Source organism: Rhodamnia argentea, chromosome 8 (genome assembly GCF_020921035.1).
Source record: "Rhodamnia argentea isolate NSW1041297 chromosome 8, ASM2092103v1, whole genome shotgun sequence".
In the NCBI taxonomy this organism is placed as follows: domain Eukaryota; kingdom Viridiplantae; phylum Streptophyta; class Magnoliopsida; order Myrtales; family Myrtaceae; genus Rhodamnia; species Rhodamnia argentea.
In genome coordinates, this window is record NC_063157.1 from 11,129,873 (window position 1) to 11,143,161 (window position 13,289).

At 40.4% G+C, this 13,289-nt stretch overlaps 1 protein-coding gene across 1 annotated transcript; it reads left to right on the forward strand.

Moving 5' to 3' along the window:
* The first annotated feature begins 9,040 nt into the window (after positions 1–9,040).
* Positions 9,041–11,003, forward strand: LOC115745375 (transcription factor MYB20-like). Its single transcript, XM_030680898.2, has 3 exons — positions 9,041–9,390; positions 9,600–9,729; positions 10,075–11,003. Exons 1-3 carry the CDS (start codon positions 9,258–9,260, stop codon positions 10,772–10,774), a joined length of 963 nt encoding a protein of 320 aa, XP_030536758.1. The 5' UTR covers positions 9,041–9,257; the 3' UTR covers positions 10,775–11,003.
* The last annotated feature ends 2,286 nt before the right edge of the window (positions 11,004–13,289 follow it).

The window sequence follows — 13,289 nt, forward strand, 5'->3', positions numbered from 1 at the left end:
TCCCTTGTCTCTAGGGTTTTTGACGGTCAGCCTGGATTCAATGGGTGTTGAGTTTGACTGGTGATAAGATTCGGATCTATTAGGGTAACGCTTGTATTATGTGACATGATGATATGTCACCGCTCATCCAATCACATATCCTCAATAGTTGTGAGTTTCCGACATTGATGCAGCGTTCGGCGAAGATCGCAAGTAATTTCCTTGCTAAAAAAGAGAGAAATCTCGAAAAATTTGGAATATTATTGATGAACTGCTTCAAAAAACGTGATAAACACCTTTTATAGGGTATTATCCTAACCCTAGTCCAATTAGGAATATAAATATAAAAAAAAACGGAAAATTACAAAAGTGCCACTGAAATAAAATTAAGCCCGAAAAATACTAAAAAAAAAAAAAAGGAAAACCCATCTAGACATTCTCGAATCGCCAAAATCCATTGTTAGTCATGGCCAAAGGCGGTGAGTATTGATCAGAACGCTGTTTCGCTTTAGCCTACCGAATTGGAGCTTAATCCGACATTGTCGACCCGATCCGTCGATTCTAGTCGCAGCACCGTTTCGCCTTCCAATTGGATTTCTGTCGATCCAATCGATCCAGAAACGCACTACTAATGACATCCGCATCGGACATGCTTGAAAATGCCGATGTTGATCGCAGGGTAACCAGGTGTTGATGCCATTATGCGACCTTTCATTCCACTATATCTAGTTGTTAAGCGATGAGGCATTTTGTACAACGCTTCATTGTAAACTGGTTGCGCACCCAACTTCGAGTTGGCACGAGAGTCCTAGTTCTCGAGTTCAACTTCTCGCACTTTGCTGTATGACTGATTTTGTGAGAGTTTCCGTTCCTTATGCACAATGGATTTTGGTTGATTCCTTGGCCAGCAAGTCGTCAGAATCAGCACTCGCGGCGGTTGCGCATTCAATCTCAAGAAATAGTCTTTATGACAGAAAAAGGTAGCAGTCTTCACGTATGGAAACAATGAAAACAATACTATCCAAAACAGGAAGATAATCCTGTCGCTCACAGGCAGGCCTCACCTATTAAATCCACACAAAAAAAGAGTAATCACTCTTTTCCAATCTTCTTTGGACATGCACGCGTACTGATCTTCAAAGGCTACTTAATATCGTCGAAGCAAACTCAACGTGCTTCTAGCACGATTATTCGGACGAGAGTTTGAAATCGTTCTCAGATGCTTGGCTCGATTTATTGCTCTGGAGATTCATGACGCATAATTTGCGAGTCTCGGCGACATGTGATGTTCCTGAGAGAACAGATTCAGTCAATTTAGCCTCCTAAGACCGGAAGTACCGGTGCCCTGCAAACGTCACATTTTTCACAATCTCACTTAAACTTGTGGCCACATAACGAAGATGAGAATGGTTTTGTTCAGATGCCTTTTGGACTCGGTGATACTCTCAAGAGCACTTTGATAATGGTGCATCGAACCTGTTCTCATCTGTTCTCGTCGCAGCTTCATTTCATTGTCATCTGGTTCACGTGACTAGGGAGCACGAAAGCCTCTCTTGAAGGCAATGCCTTGTACATTTAGTAAATTCTTTCTTCCAAGCATATGATTTCCCTATTTCTACAGTAATTGTTGTTGTCGGCTAAGTTCGTATGTAATAAATTGCAATTGAACGACGAACAACTAACCTGAAGCCAATGCAGATGAGTATGCAGAAAGTTGATCCGAGCCCAACGTATTGTCGTTGTGTCCTTAAGACAAATTTGTCCCCTCAATTCAGATAAATTTCGTACCCGAGGACGTTGGACAATTGTCTCCCAGGATAGAACGGATCGCGTTCCTCTGAAGCGGTACTTCTTCAAAGGACTCCAACGAACGTAACTTTGCGGAATTATCGCACCGAATGTATGAGGGGAAAACAGGTATGCAAGATTTGGAGGAAAACCGAAATGTATGCTCAGGAAAAAAAAGAAAGAAAAACCGTGTCCCGAAATGGCCTATTCGAGGACTATTTATTTTGGAAGAACGAAAAGTCACGAAGAGTCACGAAGCTTGAATTCGGGCGGTAGTTTTTTTTCATAACCGACCAACTCCTTACGAACAATTGTATTCGTTCGTTATTCTTCGAATCCGAACAATTGCAACTGTTCGTTCACGGACGAATGTCCAGAAATTTCCGAACAATTGCAACTGTTCGTTCGCGGACGAATGTCCAGAAATTTCTAGACAATTCTGTTCGGCTATGTGTCCGTTCGGCAAAAAATAAAAGATTGATGGGCAAAAAATAAAAAAATGGAATATAAGAAGCCCGGACCCGAACCGAGCCGGCCGGACGGACGGACGGCGGCGGCGCGCGCGCGTGTGGACCGAAATCCATTTGCGTAGGTCCTCCCTCCTCCACAAAAGTGGGGTGCCCCTTGGGGCCCAAACCCATTTGTGAGGTTCCACTTAATAAACCCATCTCCCATCTACCTCTCATCCTATGTGGGACTCCCACATTTCCTTCTCATTCACTCTAGAGGGATAAATTCCCCAACAATCCCCCACATGAATGAGATATTCGGACATCACGACTCTTCGTATATGCATGAAATGCAATGTGCGATTATTCCTTGAGAGATAGTTACATCGGGATAAGTAGTCCGAAACTTTGAACTTTCCCTAGTGAAACCTATCGGACTTACTCGGTCAATCGGTAGACTTGATGTCTTTGAACCGTCGACCTTTGGTGTAAGCCTAGACAATAAAAATCACATAACTTTCTCTCGAACAAAGTTAGTTCTCACTGTTGTGTTCGTTTTGGCCATGAACACCGCTCGGTCTCATGAGTGTTTTAGAGAATTCGGCCTTTTCAATTCTCACAGAAGCGGCCCTCACTTCACACTCACATAGGTGATTTTCGAACATATAGTATATCACATACTCAATTCAGAATCATTAAAAGCTTTTCGCTTAACCTTTATATATTAGTCTTGTCTTCATTTAGGAATGAGTAATAAATTACAGTACTCTATACAGTCTTCATAACTTGGTTGTCCCTTTGAACCTAGATCTTGGGATCTCCAGTCAACAAGGTAGGGTATCCGCTATGAGGACTTAGTTATAGGCCTTAAACCCATTCCTTTCGATGTTTTTACAACTATCTCTCTAGTTAGGCCTTTTGTTAATGGATCTGCAACATTATCTTTTGACTTCACATAGTCAATGGTGATAATTCCACTAGAAAGAAGTTGTCTTACGGTGTCATGTCTTCGACGTATGTGTCGAGACTTACCGTTATACATGACATTCCTTGCCCTTCCTATTGCCGCTTGACTATCACAATGTATGCATACAGCAGGTAATGGTTTAGGCCAATTAGGAATATCTTCCAAGAAGTTTCGAAGCCACTCTGCTTCTTCACCGGCTTTATCCAAAGCTATAAATTCTGATTCCATAGTGGATCTAGCAATACAAGTTTGTTTGGATGATTTCCATGACCTTTGCTGCCCCACCAAGTGTGAATACATATCCACTTGTCGATTTTGTGTCTTTGGTGCCGGTTATCCAATTTGCATCACAGTATCCCTCAAGTACCCTTGGATACTCTGTATAATGCAAAGCATAATCTTGAGTATGCTTCAAGTAGCCCAATACACGCTTCATAGCTTTCCAATGATTTTCATTTGGACTAATTGTAAATCGGCTTAGCTTGCTTACCGCACAAGCTATGTCTGGTCTAGTGCGATTCATGACATACATTAAACTGCCTAGTATACTTGCATACTCATTTTGAGCCTTACTATCACCAGTATTCTTTGAAAGATGTAAATTAACATCTATCGGTGTACTTATCGGTGATATGCCTAAATTCTTGCTTTTTTCAAGAATTTTCTCAATGTAATGAGATTGTGATAGAGATAGTCCTTCGGATGTTTTACGGATTTTAATTCCTAAAATGACATCTGCGATCCCCATATCTTTCATATCAAATTTACTTGTGAGCAAACATTTGATCTTCTTGACAATCTCACTATCACTGCCCATTATAAGCATGTCGTCTACATATAGACATAAGATGGCAAAGCTATTATGAGTGTTCTTAACGTATACACATTTATCACACTCATTAATTTTGAAACCATTCGACAACATAACCTGGTCGAATTTAGCATGCCATTGTTTTGGTGCTTGTTTCAAGCCATATAGTGACTTGATAAGCCGACATACTTTATTCTCTTGTCCCGGAACAATGAACCCTTCAGGTTGCTGTAAATATATTTCTTCTTCCGGATCCCCATTTAGAAAAGCTGTTTTGACATCCATTTGATGAATTTCAAGTCTATACAAGGCTGCTATAGCAATTAACATCCGTATAGATGTAATTCTCGTGACAGGTGAATAAGTGTCAAAATAATCCGGACCTTCACGTTGTGCGTAACCTTTTACGACAAGCCTAGCCTTATACTTATCAATAGTACCATCTGCTTTCATTTTCCTCTTAAATATCCACTTACATTGTAATGGCTTATTGCCAGGAGGAAGGTCAACCAATTCCCAAGTATGGTTTGACAAGATGGATTGAACTTCACTATTGATAGCTTCTTTCCAGAGCGAGGCTTCTGGAGATGTCACGACTTCCTTATATGTCCGAGGTTCATTCTCTAACAAATATGTCGAAACTCGGGTCCAAAAGACGTAGAAGTCCTTTGCCTTTTACTACGTCTAGGTTCATCCTCCATTGGATCACTTCTAGATGTAGTATCTCGAGACCTCTTATTATTTTCAATTGGCTCATATACTATGTTATACGGAAATATATTTTCAAAGAACGAAGCGTCCCTTGATTCAATGATTGTATTAACATGTATATCCGGGATCTCTGACTTATGAACAAGAAAACGATATGCATTGCTATTACGAGCATATCCGATAAAAACACGATCAACAGTCTTTGGTCCTATCTTAACCTTTTTAGGCTTAGGAATCGCAACCTTAGCCAAACACCCCCACACTTTGAGATAATTCAAGTTAGGCATTCTACCTTTCCACTTCTCATAGGGAGTTTGTTGTGTCCTTTTGTGGGGTACTCTATTTAAAATAAAATTTGCTGTCAAAACAGTTTCCCCCCACAAATTCTGCGGTAAACCAGAACTATTCAACAATGCATTCATTGTTTCTTTTAAAGATCGATTTTTCCTTTCCGCCACACCATTCGATTGCGGTGTATAAGGAGCGGTGAATTGGTGAATGATGCCAAACTCGAGCATATTTCCTTAAAAGGAAATTCATATTCACCTCCTCTATCACTTCTTATCATTTTAATTTTCTTATTTAGCTGAGTTTCAACTTCGGATTTATAAGTTCTAAAAGCATTAACTGCATCATCTTTGCTACTAAGCAAATAAGCATAGCAATACCTTGAACAATCATCTATAAATGTGATAAAGTACTTATTACCACCCCTTGACGGTATTGATTTCATATCACATATATACGTGTGTATTAAATCTAAAGGTTACGTGATTCTATTGTCTACGGAATGAAAATGAGGTTTAGAAAATTTAGATTCAACACACACTTGGCACTTTTCACTTGGACGGTCAAACTTCGGCAATAGTCCCATACTCATTAATTTCTTTATTGATTTATAATTAACATGTCCTAGTCTAGCATGCCGGATATTAGGAGACTCAAGCACATAAGTAGAAGCAACTTTATTCATATCATCCTTGGATACAACGGTCATTACATTCAGCTTGAACAAACCATCACTCGGATAACCCTTTCCTACATACATCTCATTTTTAGAGAGTACAAACTTATCGGATACAAAAACCAACTTGAAGCCATTCTTACTAAGGAGAGATCCGGACACTAAATTCTTGCGAACATCCGGCACATGCAGAACATTATTTAGTGTCACAATCTTTCCAGATGTCATCTTCAGAGCAATCTTTCCGACACCTTCAACCTTAGAGGTTGACGAATTACCCATATAGAGTTTTTCATCACCCCCGACGGTAGTGTAGGACGAGAACATCGATCTGTTTGCACGGATATGACGAGTTGCTCCAGTATCAATCCACCACTCTTTGGGGTTTCCCACCATGTTGCATTCAGATATCATGGCAGTAAGATTGATATCATCAACGCCATTGGAAATCTGTTCCATCACATTCGCTCGAGTTTTCTGTCTTTTCTTGGCTCTGCGATCTTTGGCTCGATGTCCGGACTTTCCACGGTTGAAGCACTTGCCAACGAACTTCTTCAGGCCTTGGGTGAATCCCTCTCCGGACTTGCTAGGCATTTTTCTCTTCTTGTTGGGTTTTGATCCTTCTTCAACAACATTGGCCCTTGAATTCTCCAGATTCTTGCCAACTTTCTTCTCGGAGAGTCTATTGTCTTCCTCAATCCTCAATCGAACAATCAAGTCTTCAAGTGACAATTCCTTTCTCTTGTGTTTGAGATAATTTTTGAAATCTCTCCAAGACGGTGGCGGTTTTTCAATGAAAGCGGCCACTTGAAATGATTCACTTAAAATCATACCTTCAGCATGAATGTCATGCATAATCACTTGAAGTTCCTGAACTTGACTTAAGAGGGTTTTATGATCTACCATCTTGAAGTCCAGAAATTTACCGACGATGAATTTCTTCAATCCAGCGTCTTCTGTCTTGTACTTCTTGTCAAGACTTTCCCATAATTCCTTAGCCGTTTTCAGCGGACTATAAACATTGTAGAGGGAATTGTCGAGACCATTAAGGATGTAATTACGACACGGAAAGTCGGAATGCTTCCACGCATCTACTGCAGCAAACCTTTCCTTGTCTACCTCTCCTTCATCCAACTTAGGAGCATCCTCATTGAGGAACCTTGCCAGATTCAAAGTCGTGAGATAGAACAACATCTTCTGTTGCCATCTCTTGAAATCGGTTCCATTGAACTTTTCTGGCTTTTCTCCATGAGTCGAAACCGACGGAATATGTGCGGGCGTTATCGATGTTGATGCCATTTCTATCACAAAATCTATAAAACAGAATGTATATACTATGAAATAACTATATGAACGAAGTCACAGAATTTCGACTATGGAATATACAAGATTTCCGACTCAAAGAACAACGCATAAGAATACGCACCGAATTCGGATCATTATACGAACGGAACCGAACGGAATTGAAACAGAATATTATTTCAAGAAAAAGGTAGAAAAAAAATAATTTGTCTTAAGATTGTTGTCGGCTAAGTTCGTATGTAATAAATTGCAATTGAACGACGAACAACTAACCTGAAGCCAATGCGGATGAGTATGCGGAAAGTTGATCCGAGCCCAACGTATTGTCGTTGTGTCCTTAAGACAAATTTGTCCCCTCAATTCAGATAAATTTCGTACCCGAGGACGTTGGACAATTGTCTCCCCAGGATAGAACGGATCGCGTTCCTCGAAGCGGTACTTCTTCAAAGGACTCCAACGAACGTAACTTTGCGGAATTATCGCACCGAATGTATGAGGGGAAAACAGGTATGCAAGATTTGGAGGAAAACCGAAATGTATGCTCGGGAAAAAAAAGAAAGAAAAACCGTGTCCCGAAATGGCCTATTCGAGGACTATTTATTTTGGAAGAACGAAAAGTCACGAAGAGTCACGAAGCTTGAATTCGGGCGGTAGTTTTTTTTCATAACCGACCAACTCCTTACGAACAATTGTATTCGTTCGTTATTCTTCGAATCCGAACAATTGCAACTGTTCGTTCACGGACGAATGTCCAGAAATTTCCGAACAATTGCAACTGTTCGTTCGCGGACGAATGTCCAGAAATTTCTAGACAATTCTGTTCGGCTATGTGTCTGTTCGGCAAAAAATAAAAGATTGATGGACCCGAACCGAGCCGGCCGGACGGCGGCGGCGCGCGCGCGTGTGGACCGAAATCCATTTGCGTAGGTCCTCCCTCCTCCACAAAAGTGGGGTGCCCCTTGGGGCCCAAACCCATTTGTGAGGTTCCACTTAATAAACCCATCTCCCATCTACCTCTCATCCTATGTGGGACTCCCACATTTCCTTCTCATTCACTCTAGAGGGATAAATTCCCCAACAATTGTCTGCCAATGCTTATGAAGGCCAATTCGCGAAGCATATGATGTCTGTTCCTTGACAGCTGCAAGTCTTTTCTGGGGGGTGAAAAAGAAAAGATTCGTCTGTAAGGTAATTAGACGAACGGGGTTCTCTAAAAGCAAAGCAAAACAGCGAAAAAAGAAAAGGAAATGTGATCCTGGACATACGGTGATAGCTCATGCATAACAGCCGGAAAGCCTTGCAAGCTAAACCAGAATACATGCCCATTCAGTACAGCAACATGTACTTTACTCTTCGCTTCGACCGGCAGCACGGCACTTAGATTCAAGTACTTTAGGAAAACATAATATAATCAAGGCAAGGAGCACTTTGGAGCATATTCAAATTCTTAATGACCTCAACCCGTCGTTATCTCGATATCGATAGACCCTTCTGCAATTTCTTTAAGCACAGGGTGGAAGTCTTTACGTGATGTTGGAACCACCCCCAACATCATGTGTAGAATTCCAGGAAAAGCATAGGTGACTGAGAAGTATTCATGAGATAACTTTTGTAGATACACACGCTCTGTCTCTCTCTGTCTCTCTCTCTCTCTCGTCCAACTGAAGCTGAGATGGGAAAGAAGTGAGTTTTACTTTTACTTTGTGCAGGCCGAGTGGTGAGGAAGTTAAAACCTTTTTTAGTCCCGAAATGAATTGAAGGAGACAGTTATCTCGCTGCTTCCAACTCAAGCAAAGGGAAGAAAAAAGGAGGGAGAGGAGGGGAGTTGAAGTGGCGCTTTCACAAAGGAAAGCCGGCACGTGTCGCACGCTTAGCATCATCTTCATCGTCATCATTATTAATATTACTCTGAAGCTGATCCTAGGTCGGTAAAATCTCGAACCTCTGCCAAAAAAAAAAAAAAAAAAAAAAGGGCCAGACGTAACACCCCTCCAATAAAATAAAGGAGTAGCCGCGTCCTGTTCATTAGTTGGACAAGGAGATGATTCTCTGTATATATATCAAAGTGGGGATACATTACATCTAGCTTAGCGAGTTTTCTTTCTCCTCTATTTCTATTCTGTTCTGTTCTGTCCTGTTCTCTGTCAAAATACCACCTCAGAGTTGGCCAAGTCACATTGTCTGCTGCTGGTTTTAGCTCAAAAGCTTGTGTGCCTCTTCTGACTTTTCTCCTTCTTCTTCTTCTTCTTCTTCTTCCGAAATCGAAGTTTTGGTTGGGTGTTGAGAATGGGTAGGCAACCTTGCTGCGAGAAAGTGGGGTTGAAGAAAGGGCCGTGGACAGCTGAAGAGGATAAGAAGCTCATCACCTTCATCCTCACTCATGGCCAATGCTGTTGGAGAGCTGTTCCTAAACTTGCAGGTCACAACACTCACAACCCACCCACCCCCGCCCCCCATCTGCTCTACAGCTTCTCTCTCTCCTTTCACATTCATCTAGAAGCTCCTGTGATGGGTTTCTTGGAGAATCCAACACATCAAGAAAACCCCAAGAGAGACGTTTTCCTGGTAATGTTATTTGTATGATTTTTTATCAGTGCCTGAACAATTTGTGGTGCAAAACATTGGCAGGATTACTGAGGTGTGGAAAGAGTTGTAGGCTCAGGTGGACGAATTATCTGAGGCCAGACCTGAAAAGGGGGCTTTTATCTGAACAGGAAGAGAAGCTGGTCGTTGACCTCCATGCCCAGCTTGGCAACAGGTAAAGATACCTTCTCACGCTGTGCATGTTAAATCTAGTTGCCCTGCCCAACTCTGCTTGTTCATTCTTTTGCTTCAGGCTCTCAAATTCCCCCATTTGGGTCTTTCTTCCTGAAGATGTAATTTCAGATTATCCTCCTGATTACGAGACTGAATCTTGGAACCAACTATACAGCATTGCAAGACAGACTAATTCAAAGACTTTGTCTTTCTGTTCCAATATTTTATGCAAAACTAGAAAATTATCTGAACAATATGTTTCTTCCCCTGTTTCTATATTGATTCAAAACTACACATTGGGCCAAATTTTAACCAAGCTTCTGGCTTTTGCTTTGACGTGTTGCAGGTGGTCCAAGATTGCCTCCCACCTACCTGGAAGAACCGACAATGAGATCAAGAACCATTGGAACACTCACATCAAGAAAAAGCTCAAGAAGATGGGCATTGACCCCGTCACCCACAAGCCATTGGTCTCAAACCCGTCTGACCAGCCCCAGAGCCTGCAAAATAACCACCAGCAAAAGGACGAGCAATCTTGTTCGACAAGTTCGGCCAATGCTGCGAAAACACGGTCAGTGAATGATTTGGTCGATTCTGTCGTAATCAATGCCAAAGAAGAAGAAGACGGAACAAGCTGCACAGCAAATGCCAGCATGCTCGACACAATTCAGGTCATGGACATAGACAGTTTTTGCACAGACGAAGTCCCTCTGATTGGCCCCAGTGACATTTTGGTCGCTTGCCCTCCTTCGTCCTCGACCTCTTCATCTTCTTCCTCGCACAACAACAGTTGCGGCGGCGGCGGCAGCAACTTCTTTCAAGAATTGCAGTTTCCTGACTTGGACTGGTCTTATGGTGATTTTGGTGATCATAACGACGGCGACAACCAGCACATCAAGCTGTGGGATGACGACCACTTCATCAACTGGGATTTCCTGGTCGATAACGTCGATGACAAAACACAAATGGTCGGTCCTCATCCGGCGAATTCGTGCCAAAGATCGGCTTTGGATCAATCATCTTGGACCAATGAGCTAGTGAAGTAAATAAAAAATCAGAACTTGGTTTTTTCCTTCTTTTTTTGCGTGCAGTTTCTACTTCACAGAGAGAATAAGAAGCATCCCATGTTAGGGAAAGGGGGAAAAAGAGACACCCTTCTCCGGGGTGGCTTTCCTTTTTTATTTATACAGTCTTAATCTCCTTAAAAGAGAGAGGAGCAATGAAAATTCTTGTGTTTGATTGCATCTAAATGTAATTAGTCCGCCATTGAAATTGTAAACATTATATGTGTCATTTGTATTCGTAGACGATAATTTCTTTTATCCTCCGATTAATCCTTATAAATGTAGGAGAACCATTCTAATCATGTCTATTAAGATGGTTCACTGATCACTTGATGGTAAGTCTAAAAGTTCTTTTAAACGAGAAATATTGATATCGGCCATCAAATTTATCGCATCGAAATATCAAACAGATTCTCACTCAACCACCTTGTTAGGGTTGGGCGGTGAGTGATTTGACAAACGGCTAATTAATATTTTCAAGTGTATGGAGAAATTAGGTTAATATCTGCTCAATTTTTTTCCTTTTACTATCTAACAAGCATTATTCACACGTGTAACTTACAAGAATAAATGAAATCAAGGTCCAAAATGTTTTCTTTTTCTAACTATTGGACCTAACGCGTGATCGCCGACAAGGAGTGTCACTTTCGAAAGATATTGGTAAACACTTAGTTAGGTTCTTTTGATTAACACTTTGTATTCTTGCTTTATGTTCTCCGCTTTGCTTCTAACTCTTGTAGTGTTTTGCTTTTCTTTTAAGCATCTTTCAGCTATTGACCTAGGAACATATAGGCTCAAATTTCAAAGTGGACCATATACCTCCTTTCCCATCTTTGACATTGCTATGGCGACGTAGCAGTATATTTGACAAGTTTTCTGTTCATACCAGAGAATTTGAACTCACAAAAAGGAGAAATTGGGAATGCAAAGCATGCGTGCTTAGAAATAGCTCTAATATTGTTAAAAATTCTAAATTTTTACTCTTATGACAAACTTATCTCAAGTTATTTATTGTCTCATATAATGGTACTCCTATGACACATTTACTTCATTTTCGTCTCACAAAAAGAACCCACAATTTTATCCCTGCCCTAAATTTACTCTCTTAAAAAATGTATGCGTGTCATCACACGTGGATTTTTCACCTTGTATCTTTCATTCTCCGCGCTAGATCAATCTTGATTTGCCTTGTGTGTTGACATGTACCCATTTTAACGAAATATTTGACATAATGCTGACATATGATATATTTGGATTGGGGTGCCATTTTTTGGGTTTTTTTTTTTTTTAGTTTGCGAGACGAGCACTAGTTTGAGTTAAATATGACAGATGAATATCAATTTTGGATTTTTTTTACACAAAAATTGTTTGTGTAAATATACTATGAGGTAGCAATTTGATATTTTAATGGTCTTGATCCTTAGAAATATTAGCATGTAAAAGACCTAGGATTTTGATAGTAGAGAGCAAGGGTTTGATATTAGATGCTGTGCTATGACACTTTATTAGAAATATATCTTTGCTTTTTTAAGTAGTGTACCTCAGCCCATTAATAATGTTTTGTGTCCTCATCCATGGCATCTGTCCAATCACACGTTTTGCGTATGATTATTATTTCTGAAGAGAATAAATCTTTGTGAGGATTTCTTGTCAATTGGTCCAGTGTACCGTTCCCATTGATCTCCACCACCTTGAATTATTGTCCTAGCTATTATCAATACAATAGTCGCCATGCTACTTTGATTCCCGTAAAATATTTTATGCCCGTATAAGAAAATACACGATGCGACGAAAATATGATTGGCAACATATAAAATACAAGTCTCTTGGTGGTTAGATGATAATTACAACTTATTCAACAAATTATACAACCAGACGTTACAACCTATTTCTTCCTATTCCTTAATTCTTTCCAGCAAATGACCAAAAAAGAAAATTTACAGGATCAATAGGTTGGAGAACTGTATTCGCGTAGCACGGCGCTTAATATTTGCTGATGTGGTGCCACAAGCTAATCAGGCGTCTTTACTTATTTTCCACGTTACTTGATAATCATTGTGCATATTACAATATGATCGAGGATGTTTCATCAGTCGGGTAGTATCATATTAGCATGTCATGTGAACAATATATTGAATTGAGCGGAAGATTATTATTTTAATGAACATAAGGAGTGCATTAGACAATTCCAAGGTGGTTTTAATGCCATCTCTTTACCTAGGTTTAGTCATAAAAAAGAAAGAAAGAATAAAGTCATCTCTCTTTACTTGGATAAATGTTTGAAATTGAGAGGGACATTTCAGTTGCCCCCTTTACTTGCTGAGGGATTGCAAAGGGTAGCGTTGTCGTGTAAGCTAACACTGTAGAACAGAGTAACAAAGACGTGTGTGTACACATATGCGCTCGTACGGTCTATGTAATATACAGTCACATCTAATCGAAAGGTCTAAGTTGGAATATTCATTTAAGCAATTCACCGTCAAATTTTTTTTACTAG